The following is a 25,336-nucleotide window of genomic DNA, read 5'->3' on the forward strand; positions in this document are numbered from 1 at the left end:
CACAATACTCCAAATTTGGACTCACCAATGTCTAGTACAATTTTACCATAACATTCCAATTCGCATACTATTCCTCTGTTCTACCACACTCCTCAGTGCCCTACTATTTACCGTGTATGTCCTTTCTTGGTTTGTCCTTTCAAAATGCAACATCTCACACTTGTCTAAATTAAATTCCATCTGCCATTTTTCCAGCTGGTCCAGATACCTCTGCAAAACCTTCTTCGCTGTCCACCAAGCTTCCAATCTTAGTGTCATCTGCAACCTTGCTGATCTAATTTACCATATTCTCATCCAGATTATTTATATAGATGACAAAAAAAACAGTGATCCCAGCACTGATCACTGAGGCACGCCACTTGTCACAGGCCTCTGGTCTGAGAGGCAATCATCCACCACCACTCTCTGGCTTCTCCTGTCCAGACATTGTCAAATCCAGTTCCTTACTTCATCATGAATAACTAGCATCTGAACCTTCCTTGTGGAACCTTGTCAAAGGCTTTACAAAAGTCCATGTAGACAACATCCACAGCCTTCCTTCATCAACTTTCCTGGTAACCTCCTTGAAAAACTGTATGAGTGGTTAAACACGACCTATCACACACAAAACTTGTTCCTAATCAGTTCCTGGCTATCCAAATAATTGTATATCCAATCTCTTAGAAGATCTTCCAACAATTTACCTACCGGCTCACCGGCCACAATTTCCAGGGATACTTTTGGAGCCTTTTTTAATCAATAGAACAATGTGAGCTACCCTCAATCCTCCAGCACCTCACCCATAGCTAACGACATTTTAAATATTTCAGCCAGAGACCCTCTAATTTCTACTCTAGCCTCTATAAAGGTCCAAGGGAATATCTTGTCAGGCCCTGGGAATTTATCCACCGTTGCTTGGTTAAGACAGCAAGAAACACCTCCTCTTTAATTTGTATAGGTTCCATAACCTTATTGCTTGTTTTCCTTACTTCCCACACCTCTGTGCACATTTCCCAAGTCAAAATGGATGAAAAAATAAATTTAAGATCTCCCCCATCTTTTTGGTTCCATGCAAAGCCAACCACTCTGATCTTCAAGAGGATTAATTTTGTCCATTACTATCCTTTTGCTCTTAATATACTTGTAGAAACCCTTAGGATTTTCCTTCACATTGTCTGCCAAAGCAACCTCATGTCTTCTATTAGCCTTCCTGATTTCTTTGAGCTTTTTCTTACATTTTTTATACCCCTCAAGTACCTCATTTGCTCCAAGGTGCCTACACCTGCTGTACACCCATCTCTTTCTCCGAATCAGATTCCCAAATATCCCTAGAAAACCCTACACTTTTATTCCTGACATGAACATACAAAGTCTGTACTCTAAAAAATTTCACCTTTGAAGGTCCTCCACTTAGCTCGCACATCCTTGCCCAAAAACAATATCCCAATCCATGCATTCTAGATCCTTTCTCATTTCCTAAAAATTGGCCTTGCTCCAATTTATAATCTCAACTCGAGGCCCAGACTTATTCTTCTCAATAATCAACTTGAAACCAATGGCATTATGATCACTGGACCTAAAATGTTCCCCTACACATACTTCCGTCACCTGTCCTGTCTCATTCTCTAATAGGAGATCCAGTATTTCATTCTGACTGTCTATATATTAATTTGGAAAACTTTCCTGAACACATTTGACAAACTCCAAGCCATCCAGCCCTTTTACAGTATGGAAGTCCCAGTCAATATGTGAAGAGTTAAAATCCCCGACTATCACAACCTTATGTTTTCTGCAGCTGTTTGCTCTCTCTCTCTCTCTCTCTCCAGATTTGCTCCTCCAATTCTCGTTGACTATTGGGTGATCTATAATACAACCCCATGAGTGTTGACCTCCTTTCTCTTAATGGATGGTGTTTGACCCACTGAGCCCATCCAGCTTACCACTGTTTGCTCAAGATTCCATTTGCATTTCTTGTGTTCTCTACCTCTATGAAAAAAAAATGCAGTTGAAATTAGCATACAACAAAATCAACAATTCCAAACCTTTAGTAGTTAACTTGAATGGTAAATTTGGAGATCACACCAAAATTGGTGGTGCAGTGGAGAGTGAAGACAGCTATCTAACAGGACCTTGGTTAGGTGGGGCAAGAAGTGACAAATGGAATGCAACTCTGTCTGACAAGTGTGAAGTTTTGATTCAGGTGATTTAGGCAGGACCTAAAGAGGCCTATTTTTTGCTCAGAGGGCAATCCATAGCTAGAAGAAACTGCAGAAGCAGGCACAGTAACAATATTCAAAGGATGTTTAGACAGATTAAGAGGGGCTTGGATGGATATAAATCATTTGCATGCATCAAAGTTCAACCAACCACAATAAAATACATGAGCAGTTATGTTAACTTGCTTTAAAGGATGTTGGTTGTGGGATCAATATTGGTCAGGACATAGGACACAGTAAGCTGTTCATCACTGAAGAAAAAGAATGCACCTTTTCCATTCATCTAAAATGGTAGCTGGAGCCTGGGTTTAAATTTCAGCCGAAAAAACAAACCTCCATACAACGTTAATCTTCTCGAGCTGCATGAGGCTGCCAGCCTGGCTAATTTTAAATTTTAAAAAATCACGAATGGAATTTGATACCATGACTTTTTGTTTCAGAGAAAAGTGTGTTACACACTCACTGATATCTGATGAATGGAGATATCTACATAAACAGCATACACATGCTTGGCTATTAACACATTGAAATATAAATGCATACATATAATGGAAATCACCCACACACATCCAAATATTGTACATACAAAGTCATTGCAACAACATAGCTTAATACTCTCTTCTGAGAGAGTCATGAGAGTTTGTCTTGCTACTAATGTTTTCCACAGTCAAGAGTGATTCAAAATATTCATTCATTTCCTCTGCTATCTCCTTTTAAAACCATTACAATTTTTCAACTGTCATTTTCTATTGGTCACTCTTTTCTTTTCTTTGGCTTGGCTTCGCGGACGAAGATTTATGGAGGGGGTAAAAAGTCCACGTCAGCTGCAGGCTCGTTTGTGGCTGACAAGTCCGATGCGGGACAGGCAGACACGATTGCAGCGGTTTTACTCTTCATATATTTTAAAAAGCTTTTGGTGTCCTCTTTGATATTATTTGTCAACCTCCTTTTATAATTCATCTTTTCTTTCTTTATCACCTTCTCAGTTGTCTTCTCCAAGTCTTTAAAAGTTTCCCAGTCCTCCATCTTCCCACTTATTTTTGCTTCATTGTCTACTCTCTCTTTAGCTTTTACCTTAGCTTTAACTTCCCTCGTCAGCCACAATTGTCTCATTTTCCCATTCACAATTTTCTTTCTTTTTGGTGTGTGCCTGTCCTGGACGTCCCTCATTTCTCACAGAAACTCCAGCCATTGCTGAGCTGCTGACCTTCCCCATTAATGTATTTTGCCCAATCGACTTTGCCTAGTTTCTCTCTCATGCGACTCTAATTTCCTTTACTTCGCTGAAATACTGACACATCGGACTCTAGCCTTTCTTTTTCAAATTTTGAAGTGAACTCAATCATATTGTGATGACTGTCTCCTAAGGGTTCCTTTACCTTAAGCTCTTCAATCACTTCTGGTTAATAACACAGCACCCAGTCCAGAACAGCCGATGATCTCCTGGTGGGCTCATCAACAAGCTGTTCCAAAAAGCCATTCCACAAACACTCTTCTGAGATCCCATACTGACCTGACTTGCCCAATCTACTTTCATGTTAAAATTCCTCATGATTATCATAATGCTGTCTTTCTGACATACCCTCTCTATTTCCAGATGTATTTTGTAATCCATATCCTGGCTGCTGTTTGGGGACCTGTAAATAACTGCCATTAGTGTCCTTTACCTTTCCTTAACTCAACCCATAGCAATTCTACCTCTTATGATCCTATATCACTTCTTTCCAATGATTTAAGCCACCCCCTCTACCTACCTGCCTATTATTGTGATACACTGTGTACCCTTGGACATTGAGCTCCCAATAATATTAATCTTTTGGCCATGACTCAGTAATAGCCACATCGTGCTCTCCAATCTGTAGCTGTACAGCAAGATCATCCACCTGGTTTCTAATGCTGCATGCATTTAAGTATATAACTTTCAGACCAGTTATTGAATGAACTGTATCTCTGTCATCCCTCTAGCTATTATTTTGTTTCATCACCTACCTGTCATTCTTACTGCACACATCTTCACTTTACTGTTATTTCACCCTTCTTCAGCCCTGGCACTCTGGTTCCCATCCCCCCCGCCAAATTATTTTAAACCATCCCTAACAGTTATATTAAACCTACCTGCCAGGATATTGTCCACTTTGGGTTCAGGTGTAACCCATCCTTTTTGCATAGGTCGGATCTTCCCCAAAAGAGATCCCAATGATCCAAGAATCTGAAGCCCTGCCCCAGCACCAGTTTCTCAACCATGCATTTATCTGCCTGATCTTGCTATTTTTTTCCCTCACTAGCATATGACACGGGCAGTAATCCTGAGATTACCACCCTGGAAGTCCTGCTTCTCAGCTTCCTCCTCAATTCCCTGTATTCTCTTTCAGGACCTCCTCACGTATCTTAACTCTGTCATTGGTACCAACATGTACCAAGACTTCTGGCTGTTCACCCTCTCCCCTCTGAATGTTCTGGACCTGATTGGAGACATCCCATACCCTGGCACCAGGGAGGCAACACACCATCCAGGTGTCTTTATTGGAATCTCCTATTGCATGTCTCTTTTCCGTCAGCTACAGAGCCATGCTCAGTGCCAGAGACCCAGTCCCTACGGTCATCCTCTGTCAGGTCATACTCCCCAATTCTATCCAGAATATTGTATTGGTTGCTGAGGGAGATGGCCACCAAGATGTTCTCAATGTACTCCCTGTGGTTCCAATCCCTCACTTCCTCACTCTCCCTAAAGAGCAGTGGGTCATCAAGCTGCAGATCCATTTCCCTAACAAGGTCTCTTAAGAGCTGCAACTCAGTGCATCTGGCACAGATGTGGGCATCGGGGAGACTTGGAGACTCCCAGGGATCTCACATCTGACACTCTACGCAGAGCACTAACCCTACAGTCTTAATGCAGAATCTATTAACATTATTAAACCATATACTCACCCACACTCTAATTTTCGCCTTTTATCTGTTTTTGACGAAGCCTGTTGAGCCACTCAGATAACAACCGCTCCTCTACACAGTTTCTCACTTTTATGGTGATGCTCCACTTGAACTCCAGGTCACCTTCAATTCCTCCACCTCATCTGCTCAAAGGATGATCCAAAATGTTCTCCTTCTTCACTAAACTCGGCTTCCCCTCTACTGCTATCAACTCAACTTCTGCTTTCCACATATCTGCCCTGGCTCCCTCCACCCTGAGACACAACAAAGATATCCTTAAAGACAGGCAAAGATGATGTCCTCACCTTTTATCCCACTAGCCTCCACATTCAATATATTATTCCCCGTAATTTCTATCGTCTACAATGTGATCCCATCACTACTCACATCTTCCCCTTCTCCTCCCCTCTCTGCAGGGATTGGTCCTTCTGGAACTGTCACGCCCACTCACTCCTTCGCACTAATCACCCCCTCGGTACCTACCCTTGGGGCCGCAAGAAATGTTACTTACGCCCACACCTTCTCTATTTGGAGCTCCAAATTGTCCTACAAAATGAAGCAACACTCCACTTGTGAATCTGCAGGGAATCATCTACTGCGTCCAGGGTACCTGTTGTGGCTTCCTCTCCATCAGAAAATCTGGTCGCACACTGGGAAATTGTTTGGATGAGAATCTTTGCTCTGTCCAATACAATAACAGGGACCTCTCAGTGGCCAACCATTTTAATTCCATGCATCATTGCCACACGATCACAACTATCCATGGCCTCATGCAATACTTAACCAAGGCTACCCACAAATTGGGTACAATTCCTAAAACTCCATTTGGGCACTCTCTACCAGATGGTATTATCATTGATTTCTCCAGTTTCCATTCAACTTCTCTCCTAAATCTTCACTTTTCCTATTCCTCTGTCTCCTTTCCTCCAGCTCCCCACCCTTTTCCCTTCCCCTCTCTGTTCAGAGAGCTACCCCTCCCCCATCATTTCTCTGCTTTTTTTCTCTTCTACCTTTCATGTCTTAACTGTTAGCCTATACGCCTAGTACTACCCATTTCTCCCCCACCTTTTTATTCAGGAGCCTGCCTGGTTTTAGCTCATTCCTTGATGAAGGGCTCAAGTCCAAAATGTTGGTGACTGTTTACTTCCTATTGCTGTTTCATGACCTGCTGAGTTACTTTTGTGTACTGAACCACAATCACAGCACCCGCAGAATTCCTTTTAATTTCATATAAACATGCACTTGCAAGCTATTCCAGAACTTCCACAAGCTCTATTTTCTAACACAGACCCATCAGATTTATATGCAATGGAGTAGGTTGATGCAAGTGGAGATTCAGTTTTGTGGACCTGCCTCATGCTGGAGATATTCTGCCACGCACATTTCCATGGAAATTGCAAGGATGAAATGCTGGTTTGCCCAGTTCTAGTCGCTATGCATTAAGAAAGATGTGAAGGCCTTGAATTTAGTTGAGTAAGAAACTGACTGAGTGCACAAAAAAACGACACAAAGTCTGTTGCAGTCAGCATTTTATTCAATGAAATTGTGACCTGGCTCTGTATTCCAGTCAAGAAATGTAACTGAGCAGTTTCTACGTGGACGTGATACATTCCAAACAAAGGTTGAAAGGACAAAAACTCTGCAGTCCTGGAGCACGCATGAATCTCTACCACATATTCATCACTCAGAGAATGATATTCCAATGCCTTGGATATATTGTATTTAACACTTGAACAGAGTGGCATGACCTAAAACATTTGTTTTGAATAGCTCGTGTTAGTTCACACCACTGTTACTCATCTTGGCTTTTGCAGCTTTCCATTCTCCATTATTGCTACAACTTTAGGTAATTTGCTTTCTATATATGATTGTATCTGAAGTGGTCATTTGTATTATCGGCTCAGATTTCCTCTCTCCACTTGCGTGATGTGATTTGCAGAGCGTTTTCTCCAACTCTGTATTTCACAGCTTTTATGTTCTTTTGTTTGTTTACTCGCTTTATCAGCCAACAGAGCCCTCAATTCAGTTTTTGTTTCCTAGAACCATAGAACATTACAGCATAGAAACAGGCCCCTTCGACCATTTTAGTCTGTGCCGAACCTTTTTTTTTGCCTAGTCTGATTGACTTTCACCCAGTCCATCGTCTCTCCCATCCATGTACCTGTCCAAATTTATCTTCAATGTTAAAATTGAGGCCGCATTCACCATTTCAGTTGGCAGCTTGTTCTACACTCCTACCACTCTCTATGTGAAGAAGTTCCCTCTCATGTTCCCCTAAACTTTTCCCCTTTCACACTTTACCCATGTCCTCTGGTTTGTATCTCATATACCCTCAGTGGAAAAAGCCTGCCTACATTTACTCTGTCTATCTCAATCATAATTTTAAATACCTCTATCAACTCTTCCCTCATTCTTTTATGCTCCAGGGAATAAGTCCTAACCTGTTTAACTTTTCCCTGTATTCAGTTCCTTAACTCCAGGCAACATCCTAGTTATTCTAGTCTGAACTCTTTCTATCTTATTGATATCTTTCCTGTAGTTAGGTGACCAAATCTGCACACAATACTCCAAATTTGGCCTCACCAATGTCTTAATATAACTTTATCATAATATCTCAGCTCCTATACTCAATACTTTGATTTATGAAGGCCAATAAGTCAAAAGCTATCTTTGCAATCCTATCTACCTGATACCACTTTCAGGTAATTATGTATCTGTATTCCCAGATCCCTCAGTTCTACCACACCCATCGGTGCCCTACCATTTACCATGCATGTCCTTTCTTGGTTTTTCCTTCCAAAATGCAACACTTCACACGTGTCTGCATTAAATTCTATCTGCCATTTTCCAGCCATTTTTCTAATCTTACTGTCATCTGCAAACTTGCTGATCCAATTTACCACTTTATCATCCAGATCACTGATATTGATGACAAACATTCTGAACTTTCCTGACTAACCTTCAACGCAGGACCTTGTCAAAGGCCTTACTAATATCCATGTAGACAACATCCAAAGCCTTCATCAACTTTCCTGGTAATCTCCATGAAAAACTCTAAGATTAGTGAAACATGACCTAGCACGCACAAAGCCATGTTGACTATTCCTCATCAGTCCATGGCTATCCAAATACTTGTTAATCCGATCTCTTAGAATATTTTCCTGCCACTTACATCAGGCTCACTGGCCTATAATTTCCAGGGTTACTTTTAGAGCCTTTTTAAACAACAAAACCTGCCAATCCTCCGGCACGACATCTGTGGCCAAGGACATTTGAAATATTTCTGCCAGAATCCCTGAAATTTCTAAACTAGCCTTCCTCAAAGTCTAAGGGAATATCTTGTCAGGCCCTGGGGAATTATCCACCATTATTTGCTTTTAGACAGCAAGAACCTCCTCCTCTTTGCTCTGTATAGATTCCATTACCTCATTGCTTGTTTTCCTTACTCTGTGCCAGTTTCCTTAGTGAATCCTTGTGCAACAAACCCATTTAAGATCTCCCCCATCTCTTTGTTACCAATACATAACCAACTACTCTGATCTTCAAGAGGACCAATTTTGTCCCTTACTATCCTTTTGCTCTTAATATACCTATAGAAACCCTTGGGATTTTCCTTCACATTATTTGCCAGAGCAACCTCATGTCTTCTTTTAACCTTCCTGATTTCTTTCTTGAGGGTTTTCTTGCATTTTTATACTCCTCATACCTCATTTGCTCCATGTTGCCTATACCTGCAATACACCTCTCTTCTTCTGAACAAGATCCCCAATATCGCTCGAAAACTAAGGTTCCCTATGCTTGCTAATGCATGTTTTTTTCCCCTAATATTCATCAACCTCTCAACTGGATAATTTAATTCACAGCTTATTAACATAGCAATGCTAGCCTCATCCTATCAAGGACATTCATTCCACCTTCTACTTCTCTGTACATTAGAATTAATTAGGTTTCTACATTTCCAGTTCTGCTGAAGGGTCTTCCATCTAAAATGTTAACTCCACCTCTTATCACAGATAGTAACAGGCCTGTATAGTATTTCCAGCATTTTCTGTTTAATTTCACATGGCTTGGCTTCTAGCATCTGCAAGTTTACTTTTGATTTCAATAAATGTTAACCTTTTAAATAATGCCCAAATCCTTAAAATGCATGAAACAAAAAGTGAGAGGTTGAGGTGGTGGGTCTTATATCCAGCCAATAAGGACTCAGCTGGCCAAATTAATCAGTTTACTACTCACAATGATATCCCTGGCTCAGTCTTTGCCCAAGTACATTCCTTTGCAGAACAAAAGCTTACAGTAGTTATTTTTCTGGGACACAGGCTCTAGCAGGAAAGCCAGCATTTATTGTCCATTCCTAACTAGTCTCAAGATGGTGGTGGTGAGCCATCTTGAACCTCTGAAGTTTTTCTGGTGAAGATGATCCCACAAAGGTGTTGGAATAGGATAAGGGTTTTGTATTGAGTGATAGAGAGGGGCTTGGGATCAACTTCCTGGTCAGGGTGGTGTGTACCTTGGAGACGAATCTATAAACACATGCACTTCCACATGCATGAAACTCTTAGTTTGTGATGGGAGAGATCAAGGACTTGGCAGTATAGCCTGGATGAGTAATGGCACTGGATTTTTATACTGTGGCCATGGTTCACTGGTGCCTTTGTCCCAAATGATAATGAGCTTCAGTTTTACTCATCCCTATAATTAGAAGAGTATTCAATCAAGCTCTTCACTTACCTTGCAAAAAATACAAAGAATCTGGGTGATATGAAACATGTCACTCATCACAGGATACCCAATTTCTGACCTGCTCTTGCAACCACTCTTTTTTTTTAGATGTATTTGGTTATAGAACCCAGGCATAATATCAAAATGATGGACAAACTTAATGGAGTCTGAAGATAACTGTGCATAGAGCCTCCAAAGTCAATTAAAAATTTCAAAACTGATTTTTGTTAGGTAAGGTTAAGAAGAATTACAGACATAAGAGATCAAATAAACTATTTCCTGCACCTATGCCCTTAATTAGGTTATAATTCTTTTCTGCCTCCACTAGAAGACAATCAGAAATTCCTCAAAAATAGAGAGACCCATGTCTGAAGGGTTTGACAGTCCAGTGCTTAATCAGCTTCCAGACATTGTTATTTATTGTACCACCATGTAAATAGACATGTACATATATGGACACAAACATATATGCGTAAAGCTCAACATAGAATATGTATATTTTTCCATGCTTCCACACTACTACATACTACGTACGCATCATACTTAGTGAAACAAGAAAGTCTGCAGATGCTGAGGTTGAGTGCAATATACAAAAGTCAATGAGTCATGTAGCATCTCAAGGAAGTTAAGGGTAACCAATGTTCAAGGTACTGAAGGGCTTAGGCCCAAAACGCTTGTTACCTTTTACTTCCTAGAGATACTGCTGATCTACTGAGTTACTTTAGCACATTTATGTCATGTGCTTGTCATATTGAAATGCATTCCTAACTCCTATTTTACACATATTGAATGCACATAACAATTTTAAGGGATAAATACACAAATACAGTAAAATCCCTGGTATCCGGCGGATGCCAGATATGTGAATTATATGGTTGCCTGAGACACACTCTTACAATGCCTAACTAATACACCAGCATTAAGAATAAATGGTTTAAAAGACAAAAGACAGTGAAAATTGTAAAGTTATTTGAAAAAAAAAACAATATTGTAGTCCTTAATTATGTAAAGTCCACTTTAATCAGGTAATTCCTGTAACTTACAAAATTTAAATTCAAACCGTGGTTGCTGGCGCTGTAACATATATTACTAATAAAGACTCTTACTAGGCAGTGAGAGTCGCCCCAGCAGTGAGTGGTATTAGTCGGCTCTTCTTCACTGCCATTTTATTCAAACACAACTTTATTCAAACAGCTACCGTGAGTGGGGCATGACCGGAGTGGGGTGGGGGGGGGGCTACGCTGGCTGAATGTTTGTTCCCATCTTCACCAAGGGGTTGCTTCAGAGAACATTCACTTTAACAATTTTAAAGTTTTATTTACAGTTTTATTGACTCTCTAACATTTATTTATTTATTTCTCCCCCCAAAAAAAATTGCCTGTTGTTGAATTCTGAATACTAGGGATTTTACTGAATATATGCTCATGAATGCTGCTGCACAACAATGCATATTCTAATATATCCACACATATACAGATCTGTTCATATGTAAACATTTATAACCAATAACCACACATAAGCACATGGTTAAGTACTGGTTATAATAACCATGTCTTCTTAGGACGCCACATGGATCAAAGATGACTAACTTCCACTCTAGCTTTTGTAGGTTGCAAGAGGCCAATATGGGAGCCCAAAGCTTTTGCCACACGAGGCTGGTGGTGCACAACAGGATGAGCGGGTGGGTCATTTGTGGGGTGATGCATTCCTTCCACCACATAAACAGAGTCTGCTTTGTTCCAATGCATGGTCGAGGTTGCCAAATGCTTTCTACTCACTTTGAACAGTTGTGACCTAGAGGTCCCTAGGAGTCAGTAGGGATGCTGCAATTATTTCAAGGAGACTTTGAGAACATCCTTGATTATTTTCCTCTGTCAGCATGCAGTCCCTTTCTGCGACAGAGCTGCTAAGCGCAAACGTGCAAGATAATTTTCTATTTTATGACACCATTAACAGGGTAATAGATTTCATGTATTTCATCAGAACAATATCAAACAAAATTTTACATTGACTCATGACAGAAAAAAATAATTAAAGAAGCAAGTTTTAAAGAGCAATTTCAAACCTGTGCTATGAGAACATATATTTTCAGATTCCTATCCAGACATATGCATATAATTATGCACCCACATTTATGCATTCAACCTTTGCAGAATTGCATATAAACACACTCAGCCATAAACATTCACATCACATGAAAAAGAACATCTGCATGAAAACATAAATCTATAGAGTTCCCCACATCAATCAGTAAATAAAGAACATATATTCTGAAACACCAATACTCATGTGACAAACCATTCACTCTCATTGGATCATACACTGCTGCAAAACACTCTCACCGCCTCAACAGACGAATGGCAAAGTCATTTATAGAATGTCCTTGCACGGTGATTGGGGCTCTGAAAGAGTGTGCAAACCTTACAGCAAACTAGCTTTCCTGAAATGGTCAAAAACCTATTCTCTCACACCCCAGTCAGCCACAAACATTGCAAATTAAACCAGTTTAGCTTTTCTCTCGCCCCTCCCATAAAGGTTAAAGGACACCTGCACATTCTGTTCTCTTTTCCATACATAATGATATGCAGCCTGCTCCAGATTTTTTCTTATTAATTCATGTAAATTGACAACATAGCAGGCTCATGGATTCAATGCAGATAACAATACCTAATTCTAACTTTGCATCTCACCCCCTTTCCCACTCACTGGCCCACCATCTATGGGAGTATACAAAGCAAGTAACAAAGGCAGCGTGCCTGCACAGCTTGACCAGTTCGCACATGCAGTTTATTTTAATAAGGATTGAAAGCATAGAGGATGAACAGAATGAGGAGAAATGGATGGATGGATAGATGGACACACACTGTGTACCCTTCTGCGCTCGCATCCTCTCCCATCTCCCTGCAACCTCTTCTCTACTTACCCCATCCCAGCACTCCGGCATCTTGAGATCGAATTAAGGGCACAGTTCCAGTTCAATAGACACAAAATCCCAAATACAATGTATGAGAAGCTCAGCCGCAGCAATCTCTATCACAGCTCTCTGCAGCCTGTCACTCAGAAGCCATACCTTTTATAGAAGCCCAGGATTCTGCAGTCAATGGGCAGTGTGCAAAGCTCATCCATTGGTGGTCATGGAAAGGATGAGAGCTCCGATTGGTTCCAAGACTGCTCATCTTGCAGTGTGTGTGTACTGTGCACTTCATCTCTCATGTTTGCCTCACAAATCCAGTCCTTTTCATTTGCAGCTTCTGCAGCTGATGTGAATTTCTATTACTTGCAGTAAAACACACATCACTGCGTTACTCGTGATTTCTTTCTGTGCAGAGGTTCTTGCTGAATTTAGCATTGCCCACATTTACTCCAAATCCTCCAGCATAGAAAACAAATATAATCAACCCCCTGATAATTTGCTCCTGCAAAATATCTAGTAATTATGAATGATGACTGTTTGCTTTTTTAATGGAAAGGATGGAATGAGTAATTGTTTCTCGCATTAAGGTATGATCTGCTATTATTGGAACTAATTCGATGCTGGATTTCCTTGATCTCACTGCAAATTTGCCCAATTTCATATGACAAAGTTCATATGAAGCATTCACAAATCCACCAGATAGAAGATTGCCAGTGGGAAATCATGGAGGCCATAGAGTTGATCGTTCCTGTGCAAGCTACAAATTGTGAACTTGGGTTTTACAAACAGGGACAGTTGGCAACAAGGTGCTTTTGGATGCCCAGCCACAATCCCCTCCACAGGCATTTCATTGCAGCGATTGGTAACAGTGATAGTGGGTCCAAAACGGAGCTGGAGAGAGGAATTCCAATCAAAGTTGCGGTCAATTAAATTTGCTTACCATCCCTGGGCACATACTCACTAACATGCCCTCACATGTATTACAAGCTCCTATTTCATTTGTTGAGAGTATCACTTTAAGGACTATTACAGGCTGCAACCATTCACAGCTGTGGAGAGGATGGATGGCAACAACTAGTTAAGGATGTACCAAATTCACTATTTTGGAGAGGACACAGGTGGTGAGAGAGTCATGTGGGTGGAACACTGAAGAAGCAATGCTTTACGATCAGCAGTCATCTCATGAACACTGGGGTGGAATTACTCTGTGTGCTGATTCTCCCTGTCAGGGAAATTATTGGACCCCACCGTGACTAATGGAAAGGCCACTTTGATTGACCAATACCTAGGTTTTGAATGTAGGAAAATTGCTGCATTGGATTGTGACCACTGTAATGGTCATTTTGATTGAACCATACCTGGGTTTTGGAAGTATCGAGGAAGTCACCAGTTTCATTTCCCCTACCCAAAGGAAAAGGGGAGTTGTAACAACCATTTGTACAAAAGGATATTTCTCTGGAAGAAACTTGACAAGGATTCGTGAGTTTTCGGCAGTCTGGTCACTCAGTCTCTCCCACCTCCTTCAAGATTACTTCTGTGCATCAGTTTAAAGGTCTGCGTTTCGACAATGGATTTCTAAGACTGAACTTTGGAATGACTTTCCAGAATTGTACCTAAGCAGTAATGGTTTGGGAATCACACATGCACATTCGCGTATAATCGGGTTTGACTAATGTGTTATATTACTAGTAGTTATCAGTAAATATAGTATTTTAAAAATAACACTATCTTGGTGAACTTTCATTATTGCAGATCTGCGATGTAACACGTGATTAAGGGGCTGATAAAGAACAACAAAATCAAAGTGCCTTCATGATCTCAGAAACCCAAAGAATTTCAAGAAATTTAGTTTTAGAAGTTTAATATAATGACTGTTGCAATGTAGAAAACACAATAAACAATTTGTGGAGATTAAACTACAAATAGCAGTATAACATAGGCCAGATTATGTTTCAATTATACTAGAAGAGGGTAAAGATTGCTTAGGGCACCCGGGAGAACTCTCTAATTCTTAAAAACAGAGCAATTAAATCTTGTACCTCTCCCAAGGAAGGAAGGAAGGTTGAATTTAATTTTATACACAGCCACTGTGTACCGGGAAATTTTCGCAAAATTCCCGCAATGCAGCCTGTGTAAAAAGTCTGGAACGGAAATGAGTGTCTCATTCCTGTTCTGAAATTTTTCCTGTGGCAGCTCTAGACAGTTTTGCGGACCACCTGCAGTTTAAACTGAACTGTAGGTGGTCCGCAAAAATGGTCTAATGAATACGATGTACGTGATGATGTGCAATGAGGTGTTCAGCTCGCGACATTGCAACGTGGGTGATTTAAATGTGAAGCAAGGTGAGATTTACTTACCAGCAGCAGTCAGCCACTATGTGGAATCACTGGAGTGATGTTGGCATTAACAGGATCTGTGAATCTAGAGCCATTTTGCTCTTCTGCCTTGGGGATTTTTTTGATGCAGGTGAATGACGTCACTGACAACATCAGCGCAGTGATGACGTTCATCACACATATGTCATACGTCACAGGCAACGTCGTCTCACGTTCAACCTACACAAGTACCGCACCTACGGTACTTTGTCTAAAAGCACAGCGATATCCGTACGCAGGTTGTTCTGTGTGAACAGCCACTCCGGAAGGTAAGTGTGAAAATTGACTACACAAAAATTATGTTCTTTATGTGTCAAGTTGCAGGGTCTCAGTAGGTCAATCAGCATCCATGGGGAGAAATAGACAGTCAATGGTTTAGATCTGCATCGTCTTGAAAAGGGTCCCAATCTGAAGTGCTGACTGTCCATTTCTCTCCATGGATGCTGCTTAACCTGCTGAGTCCCTCTACCTTTTCAATGTTTGGTCAAGGTTCCACATCAGCAGTTCTTGTATTTCTTTATTTGAATATCTCATTTGGGAAAAATGCATCACCTACTGATCCCTTCTGATCTGGGTGAATGGAGCACAGTGATTAAATTATTGGACAAGAATTTCTGAAACCTGGACCAGCAATCCCGAGATTAGAGTTCAAATACCATTCTGGCAGTTGTGGAATTTAATTCAGCTAATAAATTGGCATTTGGTAAAAGTACATCTTTGCCTTACAAGAGCAATGAAAATTATTAGTTTATTGTAAAAATTCACCTGGTTCAATAATGACCTTCAAGGAAAGTAATTTACCAGCCTGATCCAGTCTGGCCTTTATGCCCCAAGATCTACCTCAGGTGGTTGAAATGTGCTGCTAAATGATTTGTCAAGCCACTCAATGTAGGCAGCTCCCATCACTTTCTCAAGGGTTGTTCAGGATATACAATAAATATTGGCTCTGCCAATGATGCACAGATCCTAAAAACATATGAAGAAATCATCAAAAACTATTCGGTCACAGCATGCTAAAGCGAGTTCACCCATGTTCTTATGAAAATCAATTAAGCTTCCTTTTTCACTCTGCATTTCACTCAGTGCTCCAGATGGTGAGATGGAGATCTGGAAAACTACAATTCTGAATATAATTTGTTTTTACTCAACATCTGCAGTTGTTAAAAAAAATATATATATGTTCAACGTTCATTCCTGTTAAAACACAGGACTGAAACTATTTAGAAAGCCAGCATTATGTACCAAACTACTTGAGGGGAAAAAAATAATTTACTGTTATGGAATAAGTTCATAAAATTATGATAAAATATATTAAAAGGGTAAAATTGTAAAGTTTAGTTATCAAGTCACATTTCACAAACAAACATCTTATTTGCCATGCAAGAGCTATGCAAGGGTAGACTTTGTGTCTGTAGTTGGCATTGCAGAGACAATGGGAAGTGCTTGTGAGAGTTTAACAAGTAGGTGTTAATGGATAAGTATGTTTGACAGTGTCAAGGCTGAAGAACTGAGAAATCTTTTGCTGTTAGTCTGGTTGAAGTTTGTTATCCTAAGAAGGGCCACATGATTTTGCAAACAGAGAGAAAACATCCATTGTTTGGGAGAGTATTCTACAGCAGTTTGTGGTGAAGTTGCAAGTTGGCCGACATGCTGCAAGACCCCATTTCAAGACGGGTTTTGAGTTCTGAGTCCAGTCTTTTCTAAATCTCTGTAGTCAAATGCAGAGCTTGTGGCTCGTTATTATGTTTCTCCTGAAATAGGGGTAAAAGAACTCCTTGTGGTAACCTGGAAAAAGAGGTTATCTTTTGGAAAAACCCAAGAGGTGGCCTGTTTCTTCAGTAAGACACTTCAGTTGCTGATTGAAGAGAATAATTTTGGGTATCCAACAAAAAACTAATATCTTACTAAAACCAGCAACAAAGACCTTCCTGAGTGGTAACAACTTAAGTTAAAGCATCAGAGCCTGTTGAATATAATAACTATTCAATTCTGTGCACAGTATGTAAGATTGTCTGATGCCAGTGAACTTGGAGAAGTGAAAAGTGAATGACTTGACATACAGCAAGGTAAGGCCATTTTGGCCCTCGAGAAGCTGTCCCAGTGCCATTGAGTGCTCATTTTTAGGCTCCCGTACCTCCTTCCCAATGGTAGCAGAGTGAAGAAGGCACGGCCTGGGTAATGAGAGTCCTTGAGGATAGAGGCACCGCCTCATGTAGATGTCCTCAATGGAGTGAAGACTGGTGCCGAGTTAACAATCCTCTGGAGTTTATTCTTGTCCTGAGACTTGGAGCCTCCATACCAGACAGTGATGCAACCAGTCAGAATGCTCTCCACAGTACACCTGTAGAAGTTTACGAGAGTCTTTGGTGAAATACCGAACCTCCTCAGACACCTCACAAAGTATAGCTGCTGGCGGGCATACTTCTTGATTGCATCAACATGGGGGCTCCAGGACAGATCCTCATAGATGTTGACACCCAGGAATTTGATAATCAGTGAGAAGGAGACGTTGCTTCCAATTCATACTGACTGTGGCCTCCGTCTGTGTTGATAATCAGTGAGAAGGAGACGTTGCTTCCAATTCATACCGACTGTGGTCTCTGCCTGTGTTGATCATCAGTGAGAAGGAGACGTTGCTTCCAATTCATACTGACTGTGGCCTCCGTCTGTGTTGATAATCAGTGAGAAGGAGACGTTGCTTCCAATTCATACTGACTGTGGTCTCCGCCTGTGTTGATAATCTGTGAGAAGGAGATGTTGCTTCCAATTCATACCGACTGTGGTCTCTGCCTGTGTTGATAATCTGTGAGAAGGAGACGTTGCTTCCAATTCATACCGACTGTGGTCTCTGCCTGTGTTGATCATCAGTGAGAAGGAGACGTTGCTTCCAATTCATACTGACTGTGGCCTCCGTCTGTGTTGATAATCAGTGAGAAGGAGACGTTGCTTCCAATTCATACTGACTGTGGTCTCCGCCTGTGTTGATAATCTGTGAGAAGGAGATGTTGCTTCCAATTCATACCGACTGTGGTCTCTGCCTGTGTTGATCATCAGTGAGAAGGAGACATTGCTTCCAATTCATACTGACTGGTCTTCCGATTAGAAAGTCAAGGATCCAGTTGCAGAGGCCTATTATTTGTAACTTCTTCACCAGCACTGAGGGAATAATAGTATTGAAGATATCATGCTCCATCAAATATAGTTAAGTATTTGAATGGAAGAAGGAAAATCCAGTGCTTAAATTAAAAAGAGCAACAAAAGACCAAACAAGAACGTCTAATCTTTACCACATCTTCTTACTCCCCGATATCAAAAGCAATGGATTTGTCTGGTCCTGATTCAAGCTGCCAGAATCCATCTGGTTCTGAGAAATCTTATTGCTCACTGCTGTGATGAACAGTTATGCTTTTGGGTATCTAACCAATTGGAAATTTTTGCATTGATTTAGCGAGATCATTGACAGAATAACCATAGTAATTAACAGAAAGAGTCACCACATTTCATGCCTTCAGCCTGCCCCCTCCAGCCACACACAAATTAAGGGAGCTGAGAGCTGATATGTCTGATGTGAATTGCATTGAACAAATCACCCATGTTATTGCCCCCTCTTGGACTTCATTCAAACTAACTTGAGTCCTGCTAAATGATTAGCTAATCTGTTTTAATGGCCAGGTGGCACCCAAGCAACTACAGATTGAGGGAATAATGAAGTTGAGTGCTCGGCAACTCCATGTAAAAATGGTAAATTTGTTCAATGGGCTCTAATTACATTGCAATGCTAAATCAATGCCTATACTTCTAACCAAATCAAGCATACAACACTATTTGTAAAATTGCTTACATTTGAAAGCCATCTCTTCTCTGTCTACTCACCAACAACACAAACATGCTTATGGTAACCGCAATATCACGGTCATGGAGAAAATGTTTTAAACTCTATTCCTCAAACTAAAACTGGTGTTGCTGATGAACTCTGACTCTGGGAACTGCTTGATTTTCACTTCTACTGAAATCTGCAGAAAAATAACAAGGTCAGTCTGACAAAATGCTACAGTTTGGTTATTGGTTTTAAAAACAGATATCCAATCTACAGCTCCTTTTCAGACTGATGTAAATGTACTGTTGGTCTTGATCCATGATTGCATTTCAGTATGGGAGTGAAGAGAGTGCCCAGATATTTGTATTCTCATCAATATTTATCTTATTTGTCAGTTGATCTCACATAATTATGTGAGATGTACTGCGCAGAAATAGGTCACTTGGCCCACCTGGTCTGTACTGGTATTTAAATCCTTTGGTCTCCTCACATTCTGTTGACCTTGTCACAACCTTCTAAAATGCCTTGAGATTTCCTGTTCTCTTATGCATTCAACTGGTTTTCTTTTGAAGCCACCCAAATCATTTTATTCTACCTCTTCCAGTGGAATTAAGTTCTTTTTGCTACTCCTCTCTGAATCAAGAAAGATCTCCATATTTCCCTCAAAGAACTGTCTTAGTTATGCAATTGGATTTGTTATGTACACGACAGCAGCAATAAAGATTAGCCCAGACTGTGTTAGATTTTAAATAATATTTTTAATTATTAATCAACAATTATATAACACCTAATCTAATTTAACTAACTTATCTAAACTTAACTAAATTCATATACAATTATCTAACTTAATCTTTAACTATGCGTGAATATATCGGCATGTGGGTTTGAAATTGTTTCATTATGCAGGCTTTAGAATGGTTGAGACACCCTGGCCTTAGAATGGTGAGACATGCACTTAGATGGAATGAACAGTTCATGAAGTGGGTGAAAGAGACCAGAGGTAACAGAAGGTTGATTAATTCACAAAAACCATTTCTTTAGTACTTTAGACAAAAATTCTTTTTAGACGAGGGCCTTCTTCAGCAATTAGAACCCCATTTATGGGTCCATCGAAGTGGAGTGCATTATTTCTTCTGCCAATAGAGAACCCTTTTCGCAGGTCAGTTAAATAAGTAGATTGCAATCTTCTGCTAACAGAGAGACCCTGTGGGTCAGTCGAGTAGAGTGCAGCATTTTTTCTGCAACTTTAAAACCCTTTTCGGGGGTCAGTCGAAGTGGTTTCTCATCTCTCTCTATTGTAACAGGAGGAACTCTGACAGTCTGTCAATATCCACACAATGAGGCCAAATGGATTTCTCACTCCCACAAAGGAGGTCAAAGAGATGTTTCTCTTGTGCAGCCTTCTTAAAATGGCTTCTCCATGCTGTCTTCGAAGCCTGCTGCTAGTTCAGTCACTTTACAAAACCTGCAGACTTTAGCTAAATCTGTTCTCTTCAAGGGACAATCCTTCACAAATAAAATAGACTGAAAAATGGGAGAAGGTCACAGATTTAATTCAGTTTTCCTTCTGATTTAATCCAGAAATTTGATATTAAATTTACTTTTAAAATGTTTTGATATCACATCATCCAACAGTGACCTTACTAAAGTGGGTCCTATCTATCCTTGTAAAGATGCTCCCTCTTCAAACTGTATCAGCTCCCCAACATTGCCAAGTTACCAAGAGCCAGATCTGATCAAACTAACCGAGAACCCCACACCTCCAGTTTCCCTGACATCATTTCAACCTAAATTTGCCAACCTATTGCACCAACTCATTAGCCCTTTTTCCACTGGCATCCCAGTTAATTGGCCATGTAGCGTCTCAGGATAGGAAGCTATTTGTGCTGTTTCCACTGGGCCACCTTTAACTGGGACACTGACTGCTTTTCCATTGAACACAACTCATCCCCAGGGACCGGAGAATGGATGGATGTTGTCCTTTTTCCACTGGTTTAATTAGCACCCTGGCATCAGGGTTATGAGTAGGGGTAGAGACCATCAATTCCCAGCGTGATTTGATGACATTTGCGCCGGCATGCTGGTTGTTTTCCTTTTCCACTGGACCCTTAAATCCCTATTAATTCCTGGGTCCTTTTTCCCCAGGATGGAGGAATCTAAAACAAGATGAGAGGGGTAAGATTTAACAGGGACCAGAGAGGAATCTTTTTTCACACAGAGGGTAGTATGAGTAATGAGCTGCCAGAAGAGTCAGTAGATTCAGGTACAACTGCAATGTTTAACAAACATCAGGACAGGTTCATGGTTTTGAAGAATATAGAGGGATATGGGTTGAATCCAAGCACATGTGATTAGCTTGAATATGTTGGACTGCAAGTTCTGTTCCCACAGTGTAGAACTCAATGACTCCATGCTTCCAAGACCTTAAGCTTCTGGAAAAATACCACCTATGCTATTTCCTGCCTGTGCAAGGATCTACATTCATCACATGGGCCTCATCAGCAACCTCAGAACCCACAAAACCCAATCATTAAGCAAATCAACCTTGATCTAATATGGAATGTCCATGAAGAAGATAATCCTGACTCCATATGCTTATCTTTTGTCAATACTATTTACTGATATGTGCAATAGTCGAGTTTTTTGGACCAATGTTTTAGGTCAAATTTTGGGGGGGGGGGGTTTGACTTTTACACTGGTTCTGGGCATCAGGAGTTTGGATAGCTGGGAATGTGTGGTAAGTCCGTTTTCTGGGTGCCTGGAGCTCGGATGGGCAGGTGGCCAGGTCCTAGGAGAAAGTCTGTGGCCATGGCATCAGGACTCTGTTAGGCGGGCATCTGGTTAAGGATCTGTGGTCAGGTTGTTATGAGCTCCGGTGGGAGGGCAGCTGGGGTGTCAGGAGCTCAAATGGGCAGGCAGCTGAGGTGAGGGTTCGTGGTTGGAGTGTCAGGAGCTTGGATTGGCAGGTGTTCAAGGCCAAACAAAGGGGGGGCAACTTTAACACAGGTCATATGGAAAACATGCGATATTTGGGCTAAAAAAGAGTGTTAGTCGACTATTACACGTATATACGGGGTATGTTGATGCATCTCCAAAAGTGTTCAGGTGCACATTTTTCGGTTAACAGAGTAGGGAAAGTCATGTGCTTATTTGTCAATGCTTGTCTATATGTGAATGTAATTGTGGTTATCCATCCTGTGTTTTGCAACATGCCTGTGGATAAACATGTATAAATACTTGTTTCGCTATTGCCTATGATAATGGCAGAATGCATATGCATTCTGGTCATGAATGTAATTTTGCATGTTATAGCTCCTGCAGATGGGTGCACTTTGTCAGCGTACATCACAGTGTCAATAGTAACAATCAGATGTACCTTCCTAAGATGAACGTGCTGGCCATAAGAAACGCTCACCTATCAAGGAACTGAAGCAAATTAATTTTGGCAGTCTGTATATATTAAGGCACGAATTCAATTCTTCCAGTATTCCAACCAATAGAGTGCCCATAACCAACATAATGAAAATCAGATCAATTAATCATTTATCTCATAGCCATTGGTGGAAGTTGTTTGCTTCATGTGTTTACATTAAACTAAATAAATGCTTGTGAAGTGCTTCTGGATGTCCAAAAGATAAATGGCCAAAGTTCTTTATCATCACAAGGGACCAGCAGAAAAAAAAGCAAAATAAACTTAAATACTTACTGTATGCCAGCTGCCAGAAATAATTTCAGATCCTTACTTCCAGAATGGCAAGAATTTTTAATTGTTAATACAGATATACTTTTGTTAGCTGTCCCATTTTTACAGAAGCCCAACAAAGCACCGAAACAGTAAAAATGTGCTTTATGATTTTGATTAGACAAAATAGAGTTTTAAAAATATCTTAAAAGTATTTCAACTTAAACCCCAAGTAACAAAAGACACAAGACTTCAGGTACTATCCACAATTTGTATTTAAAAATAAACCTTCTATGTCCAAGGAAATTAGGATACATTTATTTAGTTCAAAGGGAGGAAAGAAATCCTAGTATTATTTATCCTTTGAAGGATCAACAGCATCTTATTTGTATATTCCAGCCTTGTATCTTTGGACCCTGAAGACCCTCTCTGCCATTCAGAAATTAGAAAAACAAAGTCCAACTATAGAGGGTTTTTTCCCCCAATATTCTAAATATATAATTTAATCTTGTGCTGGAAATTTAATTTTGTATAGAGTAAATCAAGTAACAATATGAAGAGAAAAAATCTCAGGGTAACTGCTCTGATCTTAGCCCAGACCAACAGTAAGTCTCAACATCGCACAAGTGAGTAAATGAACAACAAATAAGCACCTAAATCATTGATTGTTATCCAGGCTTTGTGCTGGGAACTTGCACAGGATGATGGGGTACACCAAAATGGAAGTCTGCTGTAAAAGTACCCAATGTTTAAATACCCATCCCACTTTCAAAAGTTTGAGTAAGCTACCAGACTATCAGTGGTTGTTAAAATATCACCACCTGCACCACATCAGTTCAGAAGTGAGGGTATTCAACCCATTATTTAAAAGGTGCATCAAAGGACAAATCTGGTTAATTTAACTTCACTGGACTTCTATTTCCCCCGATTCTTGCTTTTTTTTCCTCCTTCAACCATTTGCCTGAAGAAACCAACCATTAATCTGCATCCAGCCTATCGGGCAGAACATTTACAAATCTTAACTAATTCAAATATAAAAAAAGAGGTTTTTCTTCATTTCACCTCTGGTTTTTACCAAATAACCTTAACGTTTAGTCTTCTCATTATTGACAACCCCAGCCACAATTAACAGATTTCCTTCATTTACTGACTAATTTTCAAGTTTTTAAATGGGTATCAAATGTTCTGCTACCCTTCAATGTTGGAAGGAGAACAATGACTCCACTCTAAACCTAATTCCTGGAACCATTCCATTTACTCTCTTATGTAACCTTACCAAAGCCTTCACATCCTTTCTCAATTGTGTTGCCCAGAATTGGATACAATACTCCCGCAACAGGAAAGGGAAAAAAGCATTCAATGATGCCAAAAGGCAAAACAAAAAGTCTCAGCGCACAATTTACTGCATGAAGCTCTGTTCACATAAAATTGGCAGCTTAATCAATTTTGGTAGAGTCTGACTGCTGCAATACTTATTCATACTCCTAGTACCCCAAAGTTCATCTTTCTTTGCTAGCCAGTAACACTTCCCTTCAATTGTTTCCTTTCCTTTAATTTGACACTTGTCATTGGCACCATCCATAAATCAGAATTTTGCATTATTTTACAAATGAGCACACTGACAATAAAACAGTAAGTACACAAAAGTGCAGGAGAAACTCAGCATCCATTGAAGGCAAAGATATATAACCAACGTTTCAGGCCTGAGCCCATCAAAGAATGAGCAAAATGCAGACTGGAATGCTGGAAGAAAGAGACAGAAGGATGATGAAAGAGAGGGAGACAGACAGACAAGGGGAGAGGCGTTGGAGTAAAGGAGACGAGGAATAGGGAACAAAAGAGACTTTGCGGTACTAGGAGTATGAATAAGTGTTGCAGGAGTCAGAAACATCTCTACCAAAATTGACTTCTGCTTCCATTCTATGTGTGTACTAAGGCATTTGGTACCCAAATACTCCTCTTGGCTTCCTAAAGCATTGCATCTCTAGGTTTCATAGCATTGCCTGGTCACTAACACTTTGCTTGTAGGGGCTAATTATGCCCCAACAACTACTGCTTTTACTCCAATACCTGGACTATATATTCAAAAAGCTCCATTGGCTATAAAATGCTTCACCGTAGTTTTGTAAGTATTAGACCAACGCAAGCCATTTTGTTCTCCAAAGAACCCACTTGTTATTTTTTAAAATATTTTTTAAACCAGTGAGTCATGCAAAATAAAAGGATCTAATTAACACCTAGAAACTAGGACCAAATTAATATTGGCACCCAAGGCGGGTGTTAATTTACAAAGTGACATTCAAATGGAATTGAAATTCGAAACATGTGCTTGCTTTCCTTATTAGAAACAAGACTTTTTCTAATTCAGGGACAAACTATAAAATTACTCTCAAAGTGTCAGACTGAATTTTCATCTTATTCCTGCAAAGTCTAATAAGGTTTGGTTTGGAATGAGGTGAAAATGGATCAGTATTACTTTATTATGTAATTTATTGTGATACCCAGCAGTGACTAAAATATCAAATGCCTTAATGGATAATAATCTTCCAAAAATTTGCATACAAAAAGTCACACATGCTGAAAGAAGTTGCAAATTCTGCATGGCAAGACTTCCAAATGAGCTAACATGCACACTTGCAGTCCTAAGATCTTAAAGAACAAGGTTGCAAGAATGGAGGAAGAGGGGAAAAAAACATTACTTTC

At 40.2% G+C, this 25,336-nt stretch overlaps 1 protein-coding gene and 1 long non-coding RNA gene across 12 annotated transcripts in view; one reads left to right on the top strand and one right to left on the bottom strand.

The window, feature by feature from the left end:
• ndrg4 (NDRG family member 4) overlaps positions 1-25,336 on the bottom strand; it is a 183,748-nt gene that overhangs the window by 76,591 nt on the left and 81,821 nt on the right. For 2 of the 11 annotated variants that reach the window (XM_069901069.1, XM_069901059.1), the window contains exon 3: positions 1,920-1,965. The exons of the other annotated variants lie outside the window; for them this stretch is intronic. In XM_069901069.1, coding sequence (XP_069757170.1) covers positions 1,920-1,965 — 46 coding nt within the window. The remainder of the gene's footprint in view (positions 1-1,919; positions 1,966-25,336) is intronic. 11 annotated transcript variants of the gene reach the window in all.
• LOC138744629 (uncharacterized) overlaps positions 1-25,336 on the top strand; it is a 106,682-nt gene that overhangs the window by 19,424 nt on the left and 61,922 nt on the right. The window lies entirely within an intron of this gene.

This window comes from Narcine bancroftii, chromosome 10, assembly GCF_036971445.1.
Source record: "Narcine bancroftii isolate sNarBan1 chromosome 10, sNarBan1.hap1, whole genome shotgun sequence".
NCBI classification, from domain to species: domain Eukaryota; kingdom Metazoa; phylum Chordata; class Chondrichthyes; order Torpediniformes; family Narcinidae; genus Narcine; species Narcine bancroftii.